This window comes from Peromyscus maniculatus, chromosome 13 (assembly GCF_049852395.1).
Source record: "Peromyscus maniculatus bairdii isolate BWxNUB_F1_BW_parent chromosome 13, HU_Pman_BW_mat_3.1, whole genome shotgun sequence".
NCBI classification, from domain to species: domain Eukaryota; kingdom Metazoa; phylum Chordata; class Mammalia; order Rodentia; family Cricetidae; genus Peromyscus; species Peromyscus maniculatus.
In genome coordinates this window covers 66,382,765-66,404,354 of record NC_134864.1, presented here as the reverse complement: position 1 = coordinate 66,404,354, position 21,590 = coordinate 66,382,765, and the positions used below count along the sequence as shown (strand labels likewise).

The 21,590-nt window shown below is 41.2% G+C and overlaps 1 protein-coding gene across 1 annotated transcript in view; it reads left to right on the top strand.

Annotated features, from left to right (window-relative positions):
* The first annotated feature begins 474 nt into the window (after positions 1-474).
* The window catches only part of Wdr75 (WD repeat domain 75), a 32,244-nt gene continuing 11,128 nt past the window's right edge, over positions 475-21,590 (top strand). The window contains exons 1-15 of the mRNA XM_006974841.4: positions 475-1,206; positions 4,211-4,340; positions 6,641-6,706; positions 7,584-7,674; positions 9,645-9,769; positions 11,189-11,259; positions 12,515-12,634; positions 13,499-13,587; positions 15,609-15,767; positions 16,629-16,688; positions 16,776-16,891; positions 18,019-18,194; positions 19,319-19,476; positions 19,920-20,100; positions 20,881-20,975. Coding sequence (XP_006974903.1) covers positions 1,124-1,206; positions 4,211-4,340; positions 6,641-6,706; positions 7,584-7,674; positions 9,645-9,769; positions 11,189-11,259; positions 12,515-12,634; positions 13,499-13,587; positions 15,609-15,767; positions 16,629-16,688; positions 16,776-16,891; positions 18,019-18,194; positions 19,319-19,476; positions 19,920-20,100; positions 20,881-20,975 — 1,720 coding nt within the window. The 5' untranslated portion in view covers positions 475-1,123. The remainder of the gene's footprint in view (positions 1,207-4,210; positions 4,341-6,640; positions 6,707-7,583; positions 7,675-9,644; positions 9,770-11,188; positions 11,260-12,514; positions 12,635-13,498; positions 13,588-15,608; positions 15,768-16,628; positions 16,689-16,775; positions 16,892-18,018; positions 18,195-19,318; positions 19,477-19,919; positions 20,101-20,880; positions 20,976-21,590) is intronic.

The following is a 21,590-nucleotide window of genomic DNA, read 5'->3' as shown; positions in this document are numbered from 1 at the left end:
GACATTTGAGAATGTATTTTCTAGCTATGAATAAACATGAATTTGTGGTGAATTTCAAATGTACTAAGCCGCTGCTCCTGTTAAGATTAAGGTATCTGTGGCCAACACAAATGGGAACTATTATTGACAAATGAACGGCTCAACATACAGACATCCCCTAATATGAAGGAACCACGAACATAATGCATATGAAAAATGTTAGAGAGGCATCAGCATCCTCGGAATTCAGGGCTAAAGCCAAAGGAACTGAACAACCTTAGCGAACCTGATGACCATTACAGTAGTCCTGACACCAGGGTGCACGTTTTTTGTTTTTGTCTTTTTGTTTTGTTTTATTTTGTTTTGTGTGTGTGTGTTTGGGGGCGGGGTTGGGTTTGGTTTGAGACAAGGTTTCTCTGTGTAACCCTGGCTGTCCTGGAACTCGCTTTGTAAACCAGGCTGACCTCAAACTCAGAGACCCGCCTACCTCTGCCTGCCGAGCACTGGGATTAAAGGCGTGCGCCACCACTTTTAATCCTGGACTTCGCCAAAGAAAAGAACGTGGCGCTGAGAGTTGCAGAGATGCTGCAAGAACTTAGCGATGCTCACAAAAACGCCGCAGAATGACAGCTAAAAGGCCACTTTAGTTACTACTGCGTCTAAAGAAAGCGCTCTTTCTACCAACAACAACAACAAAAAAAAAAAAAAAAAAAAAAAAAAAAAAAAGGCAAGCGATGTAAACTTGGCGCGGGGTGATAGCGTCATCTCCCTGTCGCTCAATCATAGAGACAGAAATAGCGAGGCCTTCAGGAGGCGGAGTGGTGCTCACTTCCGCTTCTGGCCGAGGCCATAGAGTCGGGTTGAAGAGACCGACGAGAACGCGCTTTGTCTTAAATAGCCCTGGCGGCATCTGGTATGATTTAAATTTCTATGGGTGTCTGTTTGGCTTCCCTCTTTCTACAAGCATCTTCATTGGACCGTGCCCGGACTAAAGATGGCGGCGCGGGCGCTGAGCTGACCATAGAGCCTCGGAGCTAGAGCGGCCGGGGGCGGACCCCGGCGGGCCGACACGCCCAGGCTCGCCGGCTGGGGAAGGAAGTTCGCGGTGGGGCCGGCGCTCGGCGGTTCCTGCGACTGCGCGAAGATGGTGGAGGGGAGCGTCCGCGTGGTGCGCTGCGGCGGCAGCCTGCTGAACTTCAGGAGGGCCGTGTTCTCGGCCGATTCTAAGTACGCGGGGCGGCCGGGGTACGGGGCCCCGCGGGCGGGGAGGACACTGTCAGGCGCGGCCCGTGGCCCAGTGCGAGCCTGGCCTTGCTGCAGCGCGGGTGAGCCTGGGCTCCCCGGCCGGACCTGCCCAGGCATGGGCGGTGCGGGGACAGGTCGCGTGTCTGCACTCGGCCGGACCTGCCCAGGCATGGGCGGTGCGGGGACAGGTCGCGTGTCTGCACTCGGCCCGCGCGGCTGGAAATGGTCCAGGCTGTGTGTACCGTTCGGCCCAGACTCCTGCTACGAAACGTTTTAGATCTCTGCACGTTTAATGATTTCGCCTTCTCCCCTCTTCCCGGAGAAAGACGTCATTATTACCAGCCTTGTTCTTTTCTCTTTTCTGGAACTTTACATAAAATCCGATGTTAGCGCTATGGGAGGTAATCTGTCTCACACAGTTTGGGAAGAATGAAATGTCTGTACGTACGCAACTTCCACAACAGTGCCTGGCCTCAGTAGCTCACTGCATGTCATGGTATCATCTAGAAGAGATGCCTACTAGTAACTACTAAGTATTTACTCAGTATTTTTTTTATTACTTAGTATCCATTTATTCAAAGCGCTCGATGACTAGATTGTTACTAAAAACCCATTCTATTTTAGAAGGGTGTTTTATGGACGGTGTACTCTCCCGCAATACCATGCCTATGGGTGTATGGTAGCTGGTTGTTACAGTGCATTCATGATGAAGGGAACTTAACACACAAACGTCAAGGGTTTTTGTAAGATAATCTTTATATAAAGGATTTTGTTGGCTTTGTTTTATGAATTAAAGAGGGGAAAAATGGGCTTAGAGGAGTTGTCACAGTCCTGCCCCTTCAGACTCATTCTTGATCAGTTTTTACCTTATCTGTTAGAATGAGGTGAATGGTCCATTTCATTTGCCCAGTCTGATGGTTCAGTTTGTTGTTTTGTCAACTGTTTTGTGTACAACTAGCTGAGCTGACAAAAACAAGACAAGAAACTCACTACGGTGAAGAAGAGTTAGTAGCAGATGTTTCAAACCCAAGGTGCTTTTAAGGCTCTATTTCTCAATAGAGAGAAAGATGGAGAAGATTACAGAGGGCTACTGTCTAGGTGTCATATATACTTTTCTGTTGTTGTTACAAAACACCATGACCAAAGCAACTTATAAAACAAAATGTTTAATTTGGGGCTTACAGTTGCAGAGGGCCAGAAGTCCATGACCATCATGGTGGAGAGCATGGCAGAGGCGGCAGGCATGGTGTTGGAGCAGTACCTGAGACATTCCCAGGCAGAGAGAGCTAACTGAGAATGGCATGAGCTTTTGAAACCTTCAAGCCTGCTCCCAGTGACATACCTCCTCCAACAAGGCCATGCCTCCTGATCCTTCAGGAACAGTTCTTCCAACTGGGGACCAAGTATTTAAACATCTAAACCTATGGGAACCATTCCATTCTCATTGACACTACCATGCTAGGCTAGACTGAGAAGGTTGTTTATTAAGGATATGAGTGGAAGGCTTCCCTTTCAGTAAGATCCAAAAGGGTAGCTTTGTTTGTGCAGATTGGACCTAGGACCTTGCACATACTAGGTAAGCACTATCACTGAGCTCTGCCTCCCAGCACTCCCCACCAGGTGCATGTACACACCTACTTTTTGGTTTTGATAGGGTTTTTTTTGGGGGGGGGGTTGTTTGTTTGTTTGTTTTTCTTTTGAGACAGTGTCTCACTAAGTTGCCCTGTTTGGTTTTGAGTTTGCTGTGTAGTAGATAGCCTTTATAATTGTGATGCTCCTGCCTCAGCTTCCAAAGTGGGTGGAGTGATAGCCTTGGGCCATGAGGCCCAGCTTAGAAATGTGTTGGTATTGAAGAGATGGGTATGGTTACCATTGGTATGTGATGAGAGCTGGAGGAGAATGAGGTTGGAAGGGAGATTATCCAGTTCTTTTTTGCTGTTAAGGGGAAAAACTTGGTTTCATTGTATCTTTATTTGAGGATGAATAAGGTCGTTTTGCAGAATTAACTTGATGTGACTATGAAGCCTGACTGTATCAACCACTCATGGAAGCTAAGAACACCTTAGGAGTAGTCCAGGCTAGACACATTAGCCTCTGAACTAAGATACTCAAGGTCTGGGTCTAGGCATTAAGAAGATCAAGACTGTAGGTGCTCTGTGCTGATCCCTTTCTTGAGGCTGATCACACACAGAGCCACCTGTTGGCCAATAGTTCGTAGACATACCATCAATTATGAACCACAGTCTTGCTTTAAAGATGAGAACAGGTAAGCAACTCTGTGTCATAGATTTGATAAAGCAGGATAATAGCAACCCCTCAGCATCACATTTCCTCTTAGGATATTCATATGCAGGTGCTTTGGGAGCACGGGGAACAGTCTGGCTGGTCCTGCTGGCTTGAGCCTTCCACTGTGTGAGAAAAGCGTGAGATATAATTGGCACAGGGCAAGTTTCTTTTCTGAACTTTCCTTATGATAAGTTCTATTATGAATATGAAGATTATGAAGGAGCATCTGCTTTGTGGGAAGTCATAACTCCAAAAGGTGTAAACAAAATTAGCATTTCAGCAGTTGGAAAAGAAACTGATATTAATACAAGATTAACCCAGACCTCACCATTGAGAACAGAGCATCTAACTCACATTTGTGAGCTGACGTCTTCAGTCGGTCAACTGTGGAACATTTTGGAACACGGTGCACATGCCGCCAGTGAACCACTGAAGAATAATTGGATATCAGTGTCTGCAGCCATTCAGCAAGGGAACAATTCAGTTGTTTTGGGGACAATTCCATATTGCGTCATAGTCTTTTCTGTGTTAATAGATGAATCTTTCTTTGATCTCCTAAGTTTAACAACACATGCATTTGAATGTACAGTTCTTAAACTATTTTAAAAGATATTTGCATGTTGTTATCTTTATAATAGGCCACAAAAAGATTATGCCATCTTTGTAATATGTGAGACTTAGATTTCTCTCTCTTTTCCAGGTTTATCTTCTGTGTCTCAGGAGACTTTGTTAAGGTGTATAGCACTGCCACAGAAGAGTGTGTGCACGTTCTGCATGGGCACAGAAACCTGGTGTCTGGAATTCTCCTCAACCCCAACAACCATCTGCAGGTGCCAGTCTGTAATGGAACATGCTAGCATTGGTCTTTCTGTGGACAGAAACATTTAAGTTAAATTGCAGGGGCTACTTTACAGATTGTAACCAGGAAAATAATCTGTTGATTCTCCTAGTCAGGGTATTTTTCAGTTATTCTTAGTGGAAAGGGACCACTGCCCAAAACTACACTACCCATATTATATTCTATGAACCATTTCAGCCACATGATGCTAATGATGTTACTTGGGAAAAATGTTCTACATGTGTTTCTGAAACAGAGATGCAGTTAAATCAGTTTCTTGATTAGATGCCTTCTCAGGTCCCCATATAGCATTGGCATTGTGAATATCCAAACACATGTCCATAAGTTTCAACTTTAAAAAAATTAAATTTATTTTAATATTTTGCTCTTGCTATAATTTTTAACAAGTTCCTATTTTCTGCATTAGTCATAGCAACATGGAGGCTATTGCTTGGTTTAGACAGGATTTGTGTTGTCGCCCGCCCGTGATCTTGTCACAAAGTAGGGCTTCATGTAACACTCTTAAGAGAGCTACTCTTAAAAATAAGTCAACTAAGTCTTCCATGTGGTCCAGGTATATTTTTAATCCTGTCCTCTAAGAACTTGACAAACTGTATCATCATATGCATCCTTTGCAAGCTTTTAATCAAAAAAAGTGTTTGTCAGTTAAAATAAAAAACGTATTAAGTGTGTGCTACTAACCTTTGTCAAAAAACTATATGCACATTTTTATAAGAGTTTTGTCTTAATGATAAAATCAGAAGTATTTTTCTTTTTAAAAATATTTTATTAAGCCGGGCGGTGGTGGCGCACGCCTTTAATCCCAGCACTCGGGAGGCAGAGGCAGGCGGATCTCTGTGAGTTCGAGGCCAGCCTGGGCTACCAAGTGAGCTCCAGGAAAGGCGCAAAGCTGCGCAGAGAAACCCTGTCTCAAAAAACCAAAAAAAAAAAAAAAAAAAAAAAAAATTTTATTAATTCTTTGAGAATTTTATACATTATATTTTTATCATCTTCACCCCTCTCCTGTCTCCTCCCAGATCCACCCAACTTTGTCTTTTTTTTTTTTTTTTTAAGAAAAAAATTTCAGTTATTGCTGCCTGCATAATCCATCGATGCATGTCCCACCTGCTGCAGGCCAGACAGACAAGGGCAGCTTTATCATCAGCTTGGGATGAGGTTGTGGGACAAAAATTGTGTGAACCTGAAGAGTTCTCTGTGGTTTTGACAGTGCTTATATTTTTAACTGTTTTACTAATCCATATGTATGATTCTTAGATAAAATAACTGGCATTTATTTTTTACCTAACCTAATTATTTTACCTGAATAGATACTATCTTACTCAAATACTTTTTATTTTTAATCTCTGAATTCATGACCCAGTTCACAAAAGTTGTCAAATTGGCACTTTCTTTCAAATTGAAATTATTTATAAACCTTTCATACAAGCTATTTTCACCTACAACACAAAATCTGTGTAACCATATAAAGCTAAGCTTACTTAGCAGTCATAATCTCACGTGTTATTAAGATGATCTTTACTCACCAAGAAGGGTCCACAGACTGGTCTAACACTGTTGTGCCGTCTGCGGTGATGTGCGGCAAAGACAGAGTCCTGGAACTTGCTGGCACCGAGGCATTGCCGTAGAATAAGAGTGCTTAAGAATTCCTACTGTGTTTCTGAAAGTATTGGTTCTTAATGAATTGGATTTTAAAATTGGATAAAAAAAAAAAAAACAGATGTGTTATCTGGTCATTTGAGGAACTTTTTAAAATACTTACGTTAGATGAATGCCATGACACAAATATAAAAAAAAGAATTGGGCTTTAGAGAAAGCAGAATGAATTCTTGAGCGCTCCTACTCATACTGTTCCATATCCCATGTCAGAGCAGAAGCTTGATTCCTGCTCCTTCGTCTCCACTTGAGACTTGGAATTGCTGTTGCGGTAGTTAGATTTTCTGCAGAGAGCACTGGTTGGTTTCCTTCATCTCAAATACTCAGGGCTGAAGTGTTTCAGATTCTGGAGCTTTGGAATCTGGGGACATTTGTTTCACTTTGCTGGTTGAACAGCCCCAAATTCCAAAGCTGAATCTTTTCAAGTGTTGTGTTGGGGATCGGGAAGCTTTGCACTTAAAGTTTTAATAGGGATATTCAAATTTTATAAATTCTGCTGTCCCTTAAAGGCTAGCGAGCTAATGGACAGCAAACAAAAAGCGGTTCTCTAGGCCTTAGTTACTCATCTGACCTCTTTGGAACAGTGTTTAATCTGTTTCCTGCTGTTGACCCTTCTAGCTCTACTCCTGCTCCTTTGATGGCACAGTTAAGCTGTGGGACTATCTGGATGGCATTTTGATAAAGGTACCTGTATTACTCTTTAGTTTTCTTCTCATATGAGACTTAATCTTAAAGGGACTTCCTGAACAAGTTAAGAAATCTACATTATTAAAAAAGATGCATGATTTTGACTGTAAAAATTGAAGATTATATCATAAAAAGACGAATTAAAGCACCGAGAGAAAATACTTTAACCACCAATAAGAAACAACTAGTTAGACCAACAGGATGGGAAATAAATGAGCATGGACCCCGAGGATGTAGCTCAGTGGTGGTGTGTCTGCGTGAGGTCCTGGGTTCTGTCCCAGCATCTCAGGGAAGGGGAGGGGAGGCAGGCGTAAGCTAGGAATTACACATAACAGGAAAAGTAGCACCAGTTACCATGATGAGATGGTTCATCCTATTAATTTTAGAAGTGTAAATTTAAACAGATAGTAGAGTGTGTGTCGTTAACTCCCCCGCCTCCCCACGCACGCACGCGCGCCAAAATACACATTATAGAAAGAAATGCAAGTAAGGAGTACAGTCTAGAGAGGCGTTCATACGTGCAGTCAGTGCAAGGAAAGCCAAAGATACAGTACTCTTCTCTGTAAGAAAATGTTTTCTCATTGAAAATGTCTTATACATGTTTGTAGACCTTAAATTACTTATGGTGGAAAAAATTCTGTATAACCCTGATGTTACAATTATGATAGGTTTAGTTAGTGAGATACTGCAATCATTGAAAAGTCAGGAAGACATATAAAGGATTATTCAACGAAGAGTGTGCATGGCCTCTATAGACAGGTGCTCTCGTGCAGTAGGGAAACAGCATTGAGAAGACCTTGAACTCCGCACTGTGAGCTCCGTGTTCTGCTGCGGGAACTGGACAGTGCATAGTGTGATTCCTTATCTCTTTCAGACGTACGTTGTTGGACCTAAACTCCATGCCCTCTTTATTCCTCCCTGTGCCGAAGAGTCCATCTTCCTTACAATAAGTAAAGAGGAACCAGGTACAGCATAGTGCACTTCATTGTTTTTGTGGACATCAAATGGATCTTTACAGTTTCTCAAAATTAGGTTTCTCAACACTAGTTTTAATCTCAGGCTAGCAGCTTTGAGTTGGCATTTAAATTTCTGTCATCTTTATATCGGGGGGAGGGCTCCTGTTCTGTGGTCTTCAGTGGATGGTGATTACTATATATATATATATATATATATATATATATATATATATATATATATATATTAATTAATAGTGGACTCAGAGCTGAGTGTTAGAGCCAAGCTAGAATTTGTCTTTCTGCTGAGTTTTAATGTCATTCTTAATATCACTGTCCTTTTATTTGTTGATCTTGAGCCATACCAAATAATATAAATTGATATTAAGAACCACTAGTGTGTGAATGAATTGTTAATTCCATTTGCTTTTATTGAAACTATCATATATCAGCATTTCAGGAATATCTATAGTATTGTCAGTAATTACAGATAATTATTCTCCATCATAGAATTTGATATAACAGAGTACCAATGTGGAGTTACCCAAAAAAAATGTCAAATACTGGAATTCATGAGTGCCACTCACTCCATAAGATACAGTTGTATCAGAATTAGAAGTTCAAAGCAGCTTTAATATAGTTACTAGACAGTCAGCTAGACTGCCGAAGATTTAATTCTTTATGTAAAATACAAGCACATGTATCTCCTTAGTATAAAAATGGTTTTCATTTTTCACTAAATGATATAATTATATATATACCAAAGAATTGCTTTAAAATCGCTTATGGTTCAATATCAGTAACTCTTTGGTTTGTGTGCCTGTTTTATGCTGATCTGTGGATGTTATAATAGGACATAACTGACTGACACACATACTCACGTACCCAAATGTGCACATGCAGACTAAAGGTCAGCTCCAGGTGTCTTCTGTATCTCGACACTTAATATTTGAAACATCACCTCTCTCTGTACCTGCAGCTCTCTGACTCAGCTAGAGTAGGTGCCGATAAGTCCCAGGGATCCTCCTGGGCAACCACCACTGTGCTTGCTTTTGTAATTGGTGTGAAGACCTGACCTATCTTGGGTCTTCATGCATTCATGGCAAGCACCACTGAGCCATCTCTCTAGCCACATATTTCAGGAAGTTCTCAGGTGGCTTCTTACTTTTAGTTGCTTAATTCACCAGTAGTGTATTCAATTTTCAGTTCCATTTTATTTATTTAGTTAGTTAGTTGTTGGGTGTTTTGTTTTGTTTTTTGAGACAAGGTCCTTATAGTCCTGGCTTTCCTAGAACTCACTGTGTAGACCAGACTGACCTCAAACTCACATAGATCCACTGCTTCTCTCTGCCTCCAACTTAAAGGGCTGGGATTAAAGGCAAGTGACAGCTCAGACCCATTTTAAACTTCAGCTTAGTCCTTTGGAACAAAAGTATACCTGTGTAAGATTTCTATTTCTGTAGATATAGCCAGGAGTGTCAAGGAGTTGTGGCTTTAGACTTTATTCAAATGAAGAGTCCAGGGACTAGAGAGAGGGTTCAGCAGTTAAGAGCATTTGCTGCCTTTGCAGAGGACCCTGATTTGGTTCTCCTCACCCAAGTGGCAGCTTCCAGCTCCTGTTGCCTTTCAGCTCCTGTGGGTCCAGGCTGTACACAAAGTGCACTTTATACAAGCAGGCAGAACTCACAGACATAAAATAAGAATAGAGAAATCTGTTTGTTTATTTGTTTGTTTGTTTTTTAATGGAGAGTTCAGCATGGATCTCTTGAGTCAGAGGCCAGCCTGGTCTACCAAGCAAGTTCTTCTAGGACAGCCAGGGCTACATAGAGAAACTTTGTCTCCAGAGGGGGCAAAAAAAGGGAAGAGTTACTTTAGGTCCATTTTGTTTAAGATGACCTACATTTACAGTCTTGGCATTTGATTTGTCTGATTCAATGTACTTCTTTAGAGAAACTTTGTAACAAATGACTTCCTCTGGCTAGACATATTCCAGCTGGTTTCTGTGAAACTGCCCAAGTCTTCAAGCCAGGACGTGGAAGCTAGGGAGCTGTCCTTTGTTTTGGATTATGTAAACCAATCACCCAAGTGCATTGTCTTCGGAAATGAGGTATATTTGTTTTGTTAGTTTCTGCTTACAGTTAAGATCTATTCCCTGAAAGTTTTCCCTCAACACTGATGATCCTGTGGTACTGTGTTTTCGTTACTAACTAAAAATCTATGACATTGTTTTAACAAGTATTCCTGGAGTATGGTGTGTGTATTTTTAGAATCACCTCTATGATATATATTCTGTTCTTTGCTCTTTTATAATTCTCCCCCAAAATAACAATGTCTGGTATTTATACTCTTCTTTGCCTGTTTCATATAAGAACCACTGATATTGTTTCATTTTAGGCTTTCTATCTCTAGACAATATGGGCTCTGTATCTATAATTAACATACCCATTATAGGAAATTCAGATACTACAGAACAATATAACGAGGAAAGAAAATATTCAGTCTCACCAGTGATGATATTTAAAGACTTTTCTAGACTTTTTGAACACATGGAAGATGACAGTTCCCAAAGGAAGAAGGATCAGAAATATTTTTTTCTTTTCAACTTAGTATTGCAACATTCGTGAATGCGAACATGTTTTTGACAGATACTTTATAATATTTGTACCATTATTTAGCTACCTGTTAATAATTTATTATTTTAAAATAAAAGGCTACCAAAGACCTATTGCATTGGCCTTGGGGTCTGTAGAATTATTTCATCATTCTTCTGGACATAGTTAATGCTTCAAGGAGAGAAGATGGCTTTATTATTGTCAGTTCAGTATTCAGCTTCATTGATCATCAGTGTGGGTCAAACCATAATTAGAATCCGCTTCACTTCTGCTACATCCCCTGGCCCTAGATTCCACTTGTGTACAGAGACAGAGCATGACCACAGAGTAGTATGTCTAGGAGTGACGACTCTTCTCCAGAGCTCTGAAACATAACCACCACCCAGAGCCAACCAGCCAGACAACAGAATTCTGGTGTACTTACTCAGCTGAATGCTACTCAACGGTGAAAAGAAATTGATAGCACACCTAAGGTGAACTTCGGAAGGGTAGTGTTGAACCACAGTTGCGATGTACAGAGTAAGATAAGCTGTGATGATAAAATGACAGTTGCTGGTGAGAGTTGGGACTTTGAGGAAGGACAGATGGGGAAGGGACATTCTTGGGTTGAAGGAACAGTTATGTAGACAGAGTCAAACCTGGCACGGTATTATATGTATGCCTAATGGGGGGGGGAATGTAAATCGCTACACTTAAAACTAGAGAGTGTAGAATTTAGGGCTTAATTCTTAATTTTAAAGGCAAGATTATCTTTTCCATGGCCAAAGTATAGCATATCATTTCACAGTAATATAGTTTTACAGAGATTTTTTTTTTATACTTGGTATATTTGGAAAAAATACTCCATTATTTATTGATGAGTCCAAGATTTTTTTTTTTTTTTTTTTAATGTTACCTTCTGCTTAAATCACCAGGGAGAATATATTGCTGCAGTGCGGGACTTTTACTTATCTGTTTACTTTCTCAAAAAGAAAAAAACATGCAAGTAAGATTTCCCTTTTGTTAAGTTTATTATGTTACCAGAACATTTATCACAGTGTTGTCCAAACCTGTTTCCAGAGTTTCGTTTCAAGAAGTGGGACCATCGTGTCCAGCTACAAACGTTTTAACCCCACCGTGGTCGGGAGGATCTTAGCACAGGGTCTCCTCCATCCCAAACCCCATATAGACAATGCACTAAGTGTGGACTTGGTATAAAAATCGAGTTTAGATTGACAAGGCTTGGCCTGATGATTCTCATTGGCTGTAGGAACTGAAATAGGCATTGGGTTACTGGGGCTTTGCTGCAGTTTGCTGTTCTATTGCTGTGATAGATAAGACACCTTTACCAAAAGCAGCTGGGGAGGAAAGGGTATATTTGCTAACATCTTGATCTCACAATGCATCATAAAGGGAAGTTAGAGGAGAAACTCAAGGGAAGAAAAAGCAGAGGCCGAGAATGCTGTTTATTGGTGCTCTCTGTGGCTCACTCAACTTGCTTTTTATACTTGCAGAACGCACTTATCTAGTGGTAACATCACCCCTAGAGGGCTGGGCCTCCCACATCAATCTCAGTCAAGAAAATGCCCACAGTCTTGCCAAGAGGCCCATCTGGAGGCATTGTCTCGATTGAGGTTTCTTCTTGGTGGATGACCCTATCTTGTGTCAAGTTGACAAAAAATTTTATTTATATATAATAAATATATACATATATTATATAAATGTTTAGTGCATTTCAGCCACCATGTGCTTCAAATTAATATGTTAAGTAGAGACAACATCTGAGTTGTGAGGGTAAATAAGATGCCTGTTAGAGAGGCTGTGGTGCTGAGCTGAGCATCGTGTAGTCAGTCTCTCCTAGTCACAGTCATCCTCCCAGCTACCCTCTTAAGATTAGCATCATGTGTTATATAAAGATCCTCACTTCTTCAGAAGTGGAATAGGAACCAACCTAGACAGAACAAGTCATTTGTCCCCCTCTATTGTTTAGGACACATAAGGTCGCTTGTTTCAGTTAGAACTTAATAAGCATGGCCATAAGTTTATGCTGAAATTTTGGTTCAGAGAGAAAATTGAATCTCCTGTCCCCAGGCCAGAAAAAGTAACTAAAAGGAATGTCTTCATGACTTAAATCGTAATAGCTTCCATTGACCAGTTCTTGTAATATGAGTCACATATAGTTTGTACTGTGTATTGGTAAATGTTTACCAAACAAAATGCTTGATTCGTAACCAAGGGAAACTTGTTTTTCTTTTTCCTAGTTTCACTTTACCATCAACCAAAAATAAGAAGAATGCTAATAACAAGTTCACCTGTGTAGCCTGCCACCCAAAGGAAGACTGCATTGCATCCGGCCACATGGATGGCAAGATCCGCCTCTGGTCAGTGAGCTCGGGAAACGTGGGGTCACTTGCACACTGCTTCACACTCACCCTGCAGAGCAGCACTGTCTCTAGGTCCTAAAGGAGGCAGTGCGAGCTCAGTGCTGCTGCAGGGCTGGGCTGCCTCCTCCATTCCTTGTTGTGCTCTCCCTTCAGGCTGCTGGGTAGGGTTCCGAGAGGGAAGCATTCCGTGTCACCCGGAGCTGTTTTATTGGAGAACTTAGCTCTCAGCCTTTTAACTAGGACAGGAAAGCGAGACATCGCTTAGTACCTAGTGGGTGGTATGATGGCACCATAGTAACATTGCCTGTAGACGTGGTTCTGGTCAGGAATAACAAGGTATTTCTAAATACTGATGTCAGAACACGTCAGACTGCGATGTGTTGGACTTAGCATGCCGTTGTTTTCTATTCTGCACCTGAGTCAAGTGAAGAATTCTGTTTTCTCAGCCCTAAGTCCATGTCTCCATCAAATCACTTTGCTCATGGCTAGGGAACCCTGTGGGAGAGGAGGCAGAAAGAATGTCCTTTGCCTGTTTACTATAGTGTGGCTTCCAGTTTAATGTTCCTTTGGGATTCCTGAGCACCAAAGAGTAGGTCTCTGTTCCTTGTGCTGTCTATTAGACTTTTCTCCTTCACACTGCATTGTTTATCTGTTTTGTCCAATTCTGATGTGTTGGTTTTTGTTTTACTATATTTTATTACTGTCTCAGAAGCCTGTTTATATTCTAATCAGAGACAGAAAGGTCTAGATGGGAGGGGAGGTGGAGAGGAACTGGGAAGAGTTGACAGAGGGGAAAACCTTAATCAGGATATATTATGTGAGGAAAAAAACATTAAAAAAGTATTTTGTTTTTTCCAACAGGAGGAGTTTTCATGATGATAGGAAGTACACATACACGTGTTTGCATTGGCACCATGATGTGGTTATGGATTTGGCTTTTACAGTGTCAGGTGGGTACCACTTTGATAACTAAAAGGAAATCTAGAAGTATCTGTATCAAATGTTGCGGTTCACGGCATTTACAGATTTAAAATTGAGGCACCAGGTGTGGTATACAACAATAATCCTCTTGCTTGGGAGGCTGAGGCAGGAGGATCACCATGAGTTCAAGGCCTGCCTAAGGTTTGTAGTGAGACCCTGTCACAAAAAACACATTATGGGAGTCAAATCGTCAACACTTTTCATAACCCTTTGTTGGGCTTTACTCACCACAGTAGTTTGTAGTTTAGCATTCAGGATTCCAGAGTATACATTTGTGCTCGTCTCTCTTAACATAAAGAACCTATGTAAAGTGTATGCCAGTTTTTTAAATAGTCTTATTATAAAGATGTAGTCAACAACTGCTGCTATTTACCAGATGCAAATAATTCCAGTGTTTTCCATTCTCTGTCTTTGGACCAGTGAAGTCCATCATTAATTGTCCTTTCACGGATGAAGGAAGTGAGGATTTGAGGTGGTGACTAGCTAACATAAAGTCTGATGGCTAGTAAGTAGAATATGGGCGTGGGTGTAATTTAGAAGCCTGTATTTGAATTGAGAGATTGTGAGTGTTCCCTATTTCATATTTTTGGTTGTGAGCCTAACCTTTAACAGCTGCACTGTCTCTTCAGCCCAGGTATCCCCTACTTTAAATTCAGACCCTGTTTTGGATGTAAGGCAGACATAGGAAGTCCATACGTCTTTTGTTTTAATGCCCTCACACCCATGTGCCTGCAGAGCAGGAAGGAAAGTTATTGTCCTTCACTTGTTCCTCCTGGAGACTGACAGGCAGGTGTTAGGTGCCGTGTTCTCTGGATGCTGGAGGTATACTTAGGGTTAGCTCCATAGAGCCAGGAAGTAGAAGGTAAAGTCAGCCTACTGAAGCTTTGGACTTGGGGAACCATGCCAGTGTCTGCAGGAGTATTATTGAGACATAAAAGAGAAAGAAGGGAATTAGCCCTACAGGTGAAGAAGTGTGGACTGTTTGTTTACCTTTACCCTCTTTCCCACTCACCTCCAGAAATAAAAACTAAGTGCTGTGTGGTTTTGGTATGCTGGTGTATGTGCGTGTATATTTTATTTGTATGTTTCAGGAAATGTCTTTGTTTTCTGCTAATCTAACCTATCCTAATCTATCCTTCCTCTTCATTCCTTTCCCTACTGTGGCCTCTGCCCATCTCAGGGCAAGGAATGATCACAAACATACAATAATACACACTATAAACTTAAGGTGACTAAATCCTATCATATCTCCTCCCAAAGCTGCTGATGCTGTATTGTTAAATTGGGCTGAGCACAGCTAGTTCATATTGTTGAGCCCAAGTTTTGGTGTGTGATACTAATATGTTACTTCTTCAGCATGCTGGTTTCATTTCACTTGTGTTTATATCCAGAGTGAGCTTGCTAAGTACAGCGTAGACTCTGTTTTCTGTAACGACTGTGTAAGAATCCCTTTTCTCCACAAGCTGGCAGAGTGAGGCTCTGCCTCATTTTGAGTGTTTGTTTGCATTTCTGATAGTTACTGATGGGGAGGATTTTTTTTTTTATGCTTTTGAATTATTTGAGTTCTTTATATCTTATAAATATCAACCCCTTATCAGATGTGTGGTTGACAAATGTTTTATATGTAGGTCATCTTTACTCTGTTTCCTCTGTTGCACAATATAGTGGCTGTAGCTATTACGGTTATAACTATAAAAGAAGATTTTGATTGTTTCATCACAAGGAATGGGTAAATGCTCAAGGTGCTAGATGTTCAAATTACATTCTTTGAGTGTTACACCATATATATATGTAAGCATCATGGTATATCCTGTATATCTACACAGCTATGTCAATTAAAAATAAAATTAAAATGATAGGAAGACACTTTGTAAGTTTCCAAAGAATTCACTTAAATGCTGATTATATTTGTCTTTGTTTTTTTGTTTTTGTTGTTTGTTTGTTTGTTTTCCCTCCACACTCTGCCCATTTGGTTTCTTTGGTTGTGAAGGCACTAGTCTGCTGAGTGGCGGGCGCGAGTGTGTGCTTGTAGAGTGGCGGGACGGATCAGAGAAGAACAAGGAGTTTCTCCCTCGCTTAGGATCCACTATCGAGCACATCTCCGTCTCCCCTGCGGGAGACTTGCTCTGTACGTCTCACTCAGATAACAGTAAGTCTCAGTTTCTCACTGTGAGGAGGTAATGTTAGCTACCAGCTTCTATATAGAAGACAGAGGGACCTGAAACTAGTGAAGAGCAGAAAGCTTTATTAACACGTGGGTTTTTCTTCACTCTTATGCTTTTCTCCACCCTCTTAGTCTCATATGCCACCAGATCCATCACTTTCAAAATTGTTTTTATGAAAGTATAAGACTAAATGTGTTTGTTTATTTCCATGGCAATTATATTTTCAGAATCTTTTGAAATAGAAGGCGGGTTTGAAGTGGGCCTTCCTACTTTCATAAGGAATGGCATTTTCACGAGCGCTGTGAGCGCCATTGTTGCGGCTCTAGGTGAATGTGGGAATGAGCACTAGGAGGAGGAGCACCGGCTCTTCTTCCCATTCCTTCTCACCTGAATCAGTTTGTAAGCTGCCATTTATTCATGAGCACAATCGATAAAAGCAAATAATAGATCCCCTACTCTTACACAGAACCCCACTCAGTTCCAAGTACTCCCATAAGGCAGCTCACAACCACCAGTAACTCCAGTTTTGGGATACCCAGCATTCTTGGATAGCTTCCCTGAGTACCTGCACTCGCATGCACATATCCGCCCCCCCCTCCCGACACACACAAACACATCAACACACATAATTTGAAAGAAAAGATTAAGACTTCAACAGGCACATCTGTCCCCATCCCTAATTGTTCAACTAACTTGTAAAATAAAGCCCTGATTTTCTAGTAGAACTGACTTAGTTGAGCTTACTGGATTGTCTTGTGTTCCAGCATATCTCAAAATGACGTAAATGTCTGGTCCTTGATACTCTGACCTGTTTATGTTTAATTATTTTCTTCTTGCTTTAATAGAGATAACAGTTATTCACCGAAATCTCGATGCATCTGCAGTAATTCAAGGCCTAGTGAAAGGTACGGTGGACTCCAGGGGATGTAGGACTACACCTGATGAGTGGCTGCTGCTCCCAGTTTAATCACTGTCTGTCGCTTCTCTTGCAGATAGGAGTATATCTACTGGCTTGATGATTGACCCAAGAACCAAAGCTTTAGTTCTAAATGGAAAGCCTGGTCACCTGCAATTTTATTCTCTCCAGGGTGATAAGCAATTATATAATGTAAGATTTTGATCCATAAGCTAAGTTTTAAAACAAGTGAAAGGTCTTTTACCACTGGTCATGGGGTTATTTGTAAGCTCCTGGTATTGATCCTATGCTTTTGTATTTGAAGACGGCTGATGGTGTCTAATTTCTGTGCAGTTGTTGCTGCCCACGCATGTGCTTTGAGTCACAGTGAAAGGGAATGCGCCTGTGTGATTGACAGTACAGATCGGGGTCTGCTGTGTAGTAAAACTGTCACTCACATGCTAAAGTTCAGTGCACATTAAACAAGAACACTGCATTCCTGACAGATGCAATCCCACCTTTGTGCAGTGCTCTTTCTACATTACTGCCATAGTAACTAACGTTTTCTTTCTTTCTTTCCATATCCTATAAACATCTTCTGAAGGGGCAGTTACTATACTTAATACAGTTTGAGCATTCCCAGTCTCAAAATCCAAAGTCTTTCATTTTGTTTTTGTTTTTCAAGACAGGGTTTCTCTGTATAGCTCTGGCTGTCCTGAAATTCACTCTGTAGACCAGGCCAATCTTGAACCCAGAGATTCACCTGCCTCTGCCTCCTGGGTGCTGGGCTTTAAGGCGTGCGCCACCATGCTTGGCCAAAATCCAAACTCTTAAATGTTCCCAGATCTAAAAATTCTGAGTACCTCCCTGAAACTACAAAAGGAAAAATTTCTTGCCTGACTTCATGTGAAGACATATCTCAGCACAATGCTAAAACTATTATATAAAATCACCCACAGGCTGGCTGTAGATCTTAAGTGCACGTAAAACAAATGGATTTTATGTGTAGACTTGGATCCTAGCCCCAAAATACTTCCTATGTCTATGTAAACATTCTAAACATCGAATGAAATTTGAAACATTTTGGATCTATAGCTGTTCAACCAAAAGGAAACACTTAATTTTCTTAGCAAACACAAGACAACCCATTTTAAGGGATTAAGAGATCAGTCATAAATAAAAGGTAGCCTACTTAGAGCATTGCTTATCTTTTTTTACTTTCTTACTCTCTTAAAGTGGTAGAGAATTTAATTTATACTTGAAGTTTCCTTAGAAAAAAGCATGACTGTAAATTAAAGGTACTTATATTAATAACATATTGGGCTCTTTAACCTTGTCAGTTAGATATCATACAGCAAGAATACATCAATGATGACGGCCTAATCCAGATTGAATTGACAAAGGCTGCCTTCGACTGCTCTGGCACTTGGCTGGCAACAGTTGAACAACGGCAAGAAGATGAAACTGAGTTTGAACTGCAATTGAAGCTGTGGACCTATAGCAAGAAAACCCAAGGGTAATCCTACTGTATGGCCACCCCATTTGAGCTTCTGTTTACAGCTAAAACGGTCAAGTCTTGTTTCATTTTGACACATGGAAATGGGGCTTGGGGTATTAGTCTAATAAGAAAGCTTTATTTTATCTTTCCATTTTGAGAAAGCATTGGTGTAATGTAGGTCATGCTGTGTCATCACAGAAGAGATGAAACATGAGAAAGAATTGTAACCCCACAACTTAATACACATTCCAGGCAAATCCAGAATTAGAATCCAAATGTGTCCCTAACTGTCAAAGTAGGAGTATAGACATGTGTCATGTTAGGTAAAGAACCCAGTGCTTGTTTGCAGAACTGCTCGTTTTTGTGTTCCAGCCCACCACCACCACCACCACCCACCTTCTTATTTTTTATTTTTGGTGGAGAATGGATCTCTCTGCATAGCCCTGGCTGTTTCTAAACTTGCTATGTAGACCATGCTGGTTCAAACTCAGAGTTGCCTGTCTCTGCCTCCCAAGTGCTGGGATTCATGTCATGCACCACCATTCCTGGCTTGGGGGGGTTCTAAAAACATTGTGACCTGAGCCTATTCCACACGTTTCCCAGATGAGAAATGTAGACCAGAACTGCGTGATCCTTCCTAGTCCTCTCTTGTAACATTTACTCCTGGAGGTGCTTGCTCTGGTGCTCTCTAAGGACACAGAGCAAGCAGTGTCCATGACTGGGGCAGTTTGAATAGGTCATTTTTATCCCATATTTTCACAATATAAATATAAGTGGAACCTTTCAGAGCCATTCTTTTCCTTTTTTTTTTTTCTTTTGTCTGTTTTTAGAAAAGACCAGGCTTCTAAGTTCTGTGTCATTAGCCAGCAGAGTCTGGTGGAGTCGCCTTCAGCCATGAAAGCCTTCAGTTTGTTTTGTATTAGGTTCCTTTTTACCAACAGGCTGGCCACTGTATATAATCAGTATTTGAGTCACCCCAGATGCAAGTGACGTTAGAACTTGTCCTGTGATTGTTAGAGTGTGTGAAGTTTTGCCATTGTGGGTGACAGTCCGTCACCGGCCCGTTTTAAAGATGGTATTGAATGATGTACAGAGCCTGCCGTGTTTTTCTGAGAGTAAATTTGTGATTTTCCTTCTACTAGGTTTGTTCTTAACACAAAGATCACCATGCCACATGATCACCCCATCACAGCTCTCCGTTTCAATAATGCAGAAAACCATGAAAAACCCACCCTGGTCACAGCTAGCAGAGACGGCCACTTCAAAGTGTGGGTGTTAGCAGATGACTCTGATATCTATAGTAAGTTAACACACAGATTGTGTTGAGAAATTACAGCTTTAAGAAGTGATATATTTGTATCATCGTCAATATCCTCTTTGAGGTGTTTTCTAAAAATCTATAAACTATTGCTTAATTTCAACACCTTTTTTCCTATTAAATATATACATGCCCTTTCACCAGAATCGTGCCTTGGGGAAGTAAATGAATGACATTGTGTCTGGTGCAGCTCAAAGGGCTGTTGCTGATGGGTCTTTCTCTTCTCCACTAGAGGGAGGTCAAGGTCTCCAGGAAGGGGAAAATACCAGTCAGTATTTTGCAACACTTTTGACTTAGCATAGTTCTGGTGAATCTGCTTTTTGTTATGTTTTATTTTCCATGCTTAACTTTTTCAACTTACGATATGTCTCTAATGTTATTTATTAATATTTATGCCATTTTTGTTATGGCTTGTTTTTCCACAGAAAAAGCCATTGGCTGGACTTGTGACTTTGTGGGTAGTTATCATAAGTATCAAGCAACCAACTGCTGTTTCTCTGAAGATGGCTCCTTACTAGCAGTTAGTTTTGAAGAAATAGTTACAATATGGGATTCAGAAACATGGGAACTAAAATGTACATTTTGCCAACGAGCTGGGAAAATCAGGTAAGTAAATTAGTTTGTATTGCTACCAAAGTCTGTATAGCTTTGTAATTTAAACAAGCCTTTAAACTTCAGTAATAATGTATGTTTCCCCAGTAGAAGTAATCTATAGGTTGCAGGGGATAGGGTAAAAAGCTAATCAAAACGTTGGAAAACTGTAACTTGTGAGTACATGAGCAGTTTACAAGCATTCTTAAACTAGGATTAACATTGAGTTATCGCATCCAGCTTTGTTCAGTACAGTAAACAATTGAATGGGGTGTCATGTAGCAATTAAAGCTATGCCAGCCTTGGTTGATCCTGACGTGCCAGTCTGTGTTCCCATTAAAAACATGTTAGACTCAAACCAGACCTGAGGACAATTCTGACAGGTGACTAATTTCATCTCATTTTAAATATATCTGATTTTGAATTTACTTTGTAAAACTTTAAAATTCTGAGTACGGATTTCCTCCTGTAGGTAAAGAACATAAGGTTTTGTTGTCATTATATATTTTACATAAATTGTTCTGTGTTCTGTGATGATTGCTCCATGATGCTGCATATAAGAGAGTTGATCATCAAAGTTTCCTGAAGAAATACAAGCACCTAAATAACCCCTTTGCATTCCCTTAGTACCTTTTCCATTGAGGTCAAAACAATCGGGAACACAAAAAGGAAAACCCATGCCTGCTTGCAAGTCTGTACCAAGTAGAACCAAGCCCTGTGGGCACAGCCTGCAGTTGTTTGCAGGTAAATGTGCTTATGCTGCCTGCTGCTCACCCTGGTGTGCTTTTCACCTAGGCACCTGTGCTTTGGAAGAATGACGTGCTCCAAGTACCTTCTCGGCACAACTGAGAATGCCATTCTCTGCTGTTGGAACCTGCTCAGTTGTTCACGTAAGCTGCCGCTTTACTCTGAGGTGACATGGAGGGCACATGTGGGTCAGTAAGCTGCTGCTTTACTCTGAGGTGACTTAGGAAAGCACATGTGCAACACTGCAGTTAGACTATGATGTTTTAGGAATTAAGGATCCTGTTTCCTTTTCTTTCTTTTTTTCTTCATTTTACACACCAATCCCAGTTCGCCCTCGCTTCCCTTCTCCCACTTTCACCCCCACCCTCCCATCCACTCCTCAGAGAGGGTAAGGCCTCCCCCTCTTTGGGAGTCAACAAAGTCTGGCATACTAACTTGAGGCAGGACCAAGCCCCTGTGTCAAGGCTGAGCAAGGTATCCCACCCTAGGGAATATGTTCCAAAAAGCCATTTCACGTACTAGGATAGGTCCTGGTCCCACTGCCAGGGGCTCCCCTAGCCACATAACTGTCACCCACATTCAGAGGGTCTAGTTCAGTCCCATGCATGTTCCCCAGATGACAAGCCTGAGTCCATGAGCTCCCACCAGCCTAGGTCAGCTGTCTCCATGGTTTTCCCCATCATGATCTTGACCTCACTTGCTCCTGTGATCCCTCCTCCTGCTCTTCAGATGAAGTCTAGGAGCTCAGCCCAGTGCTT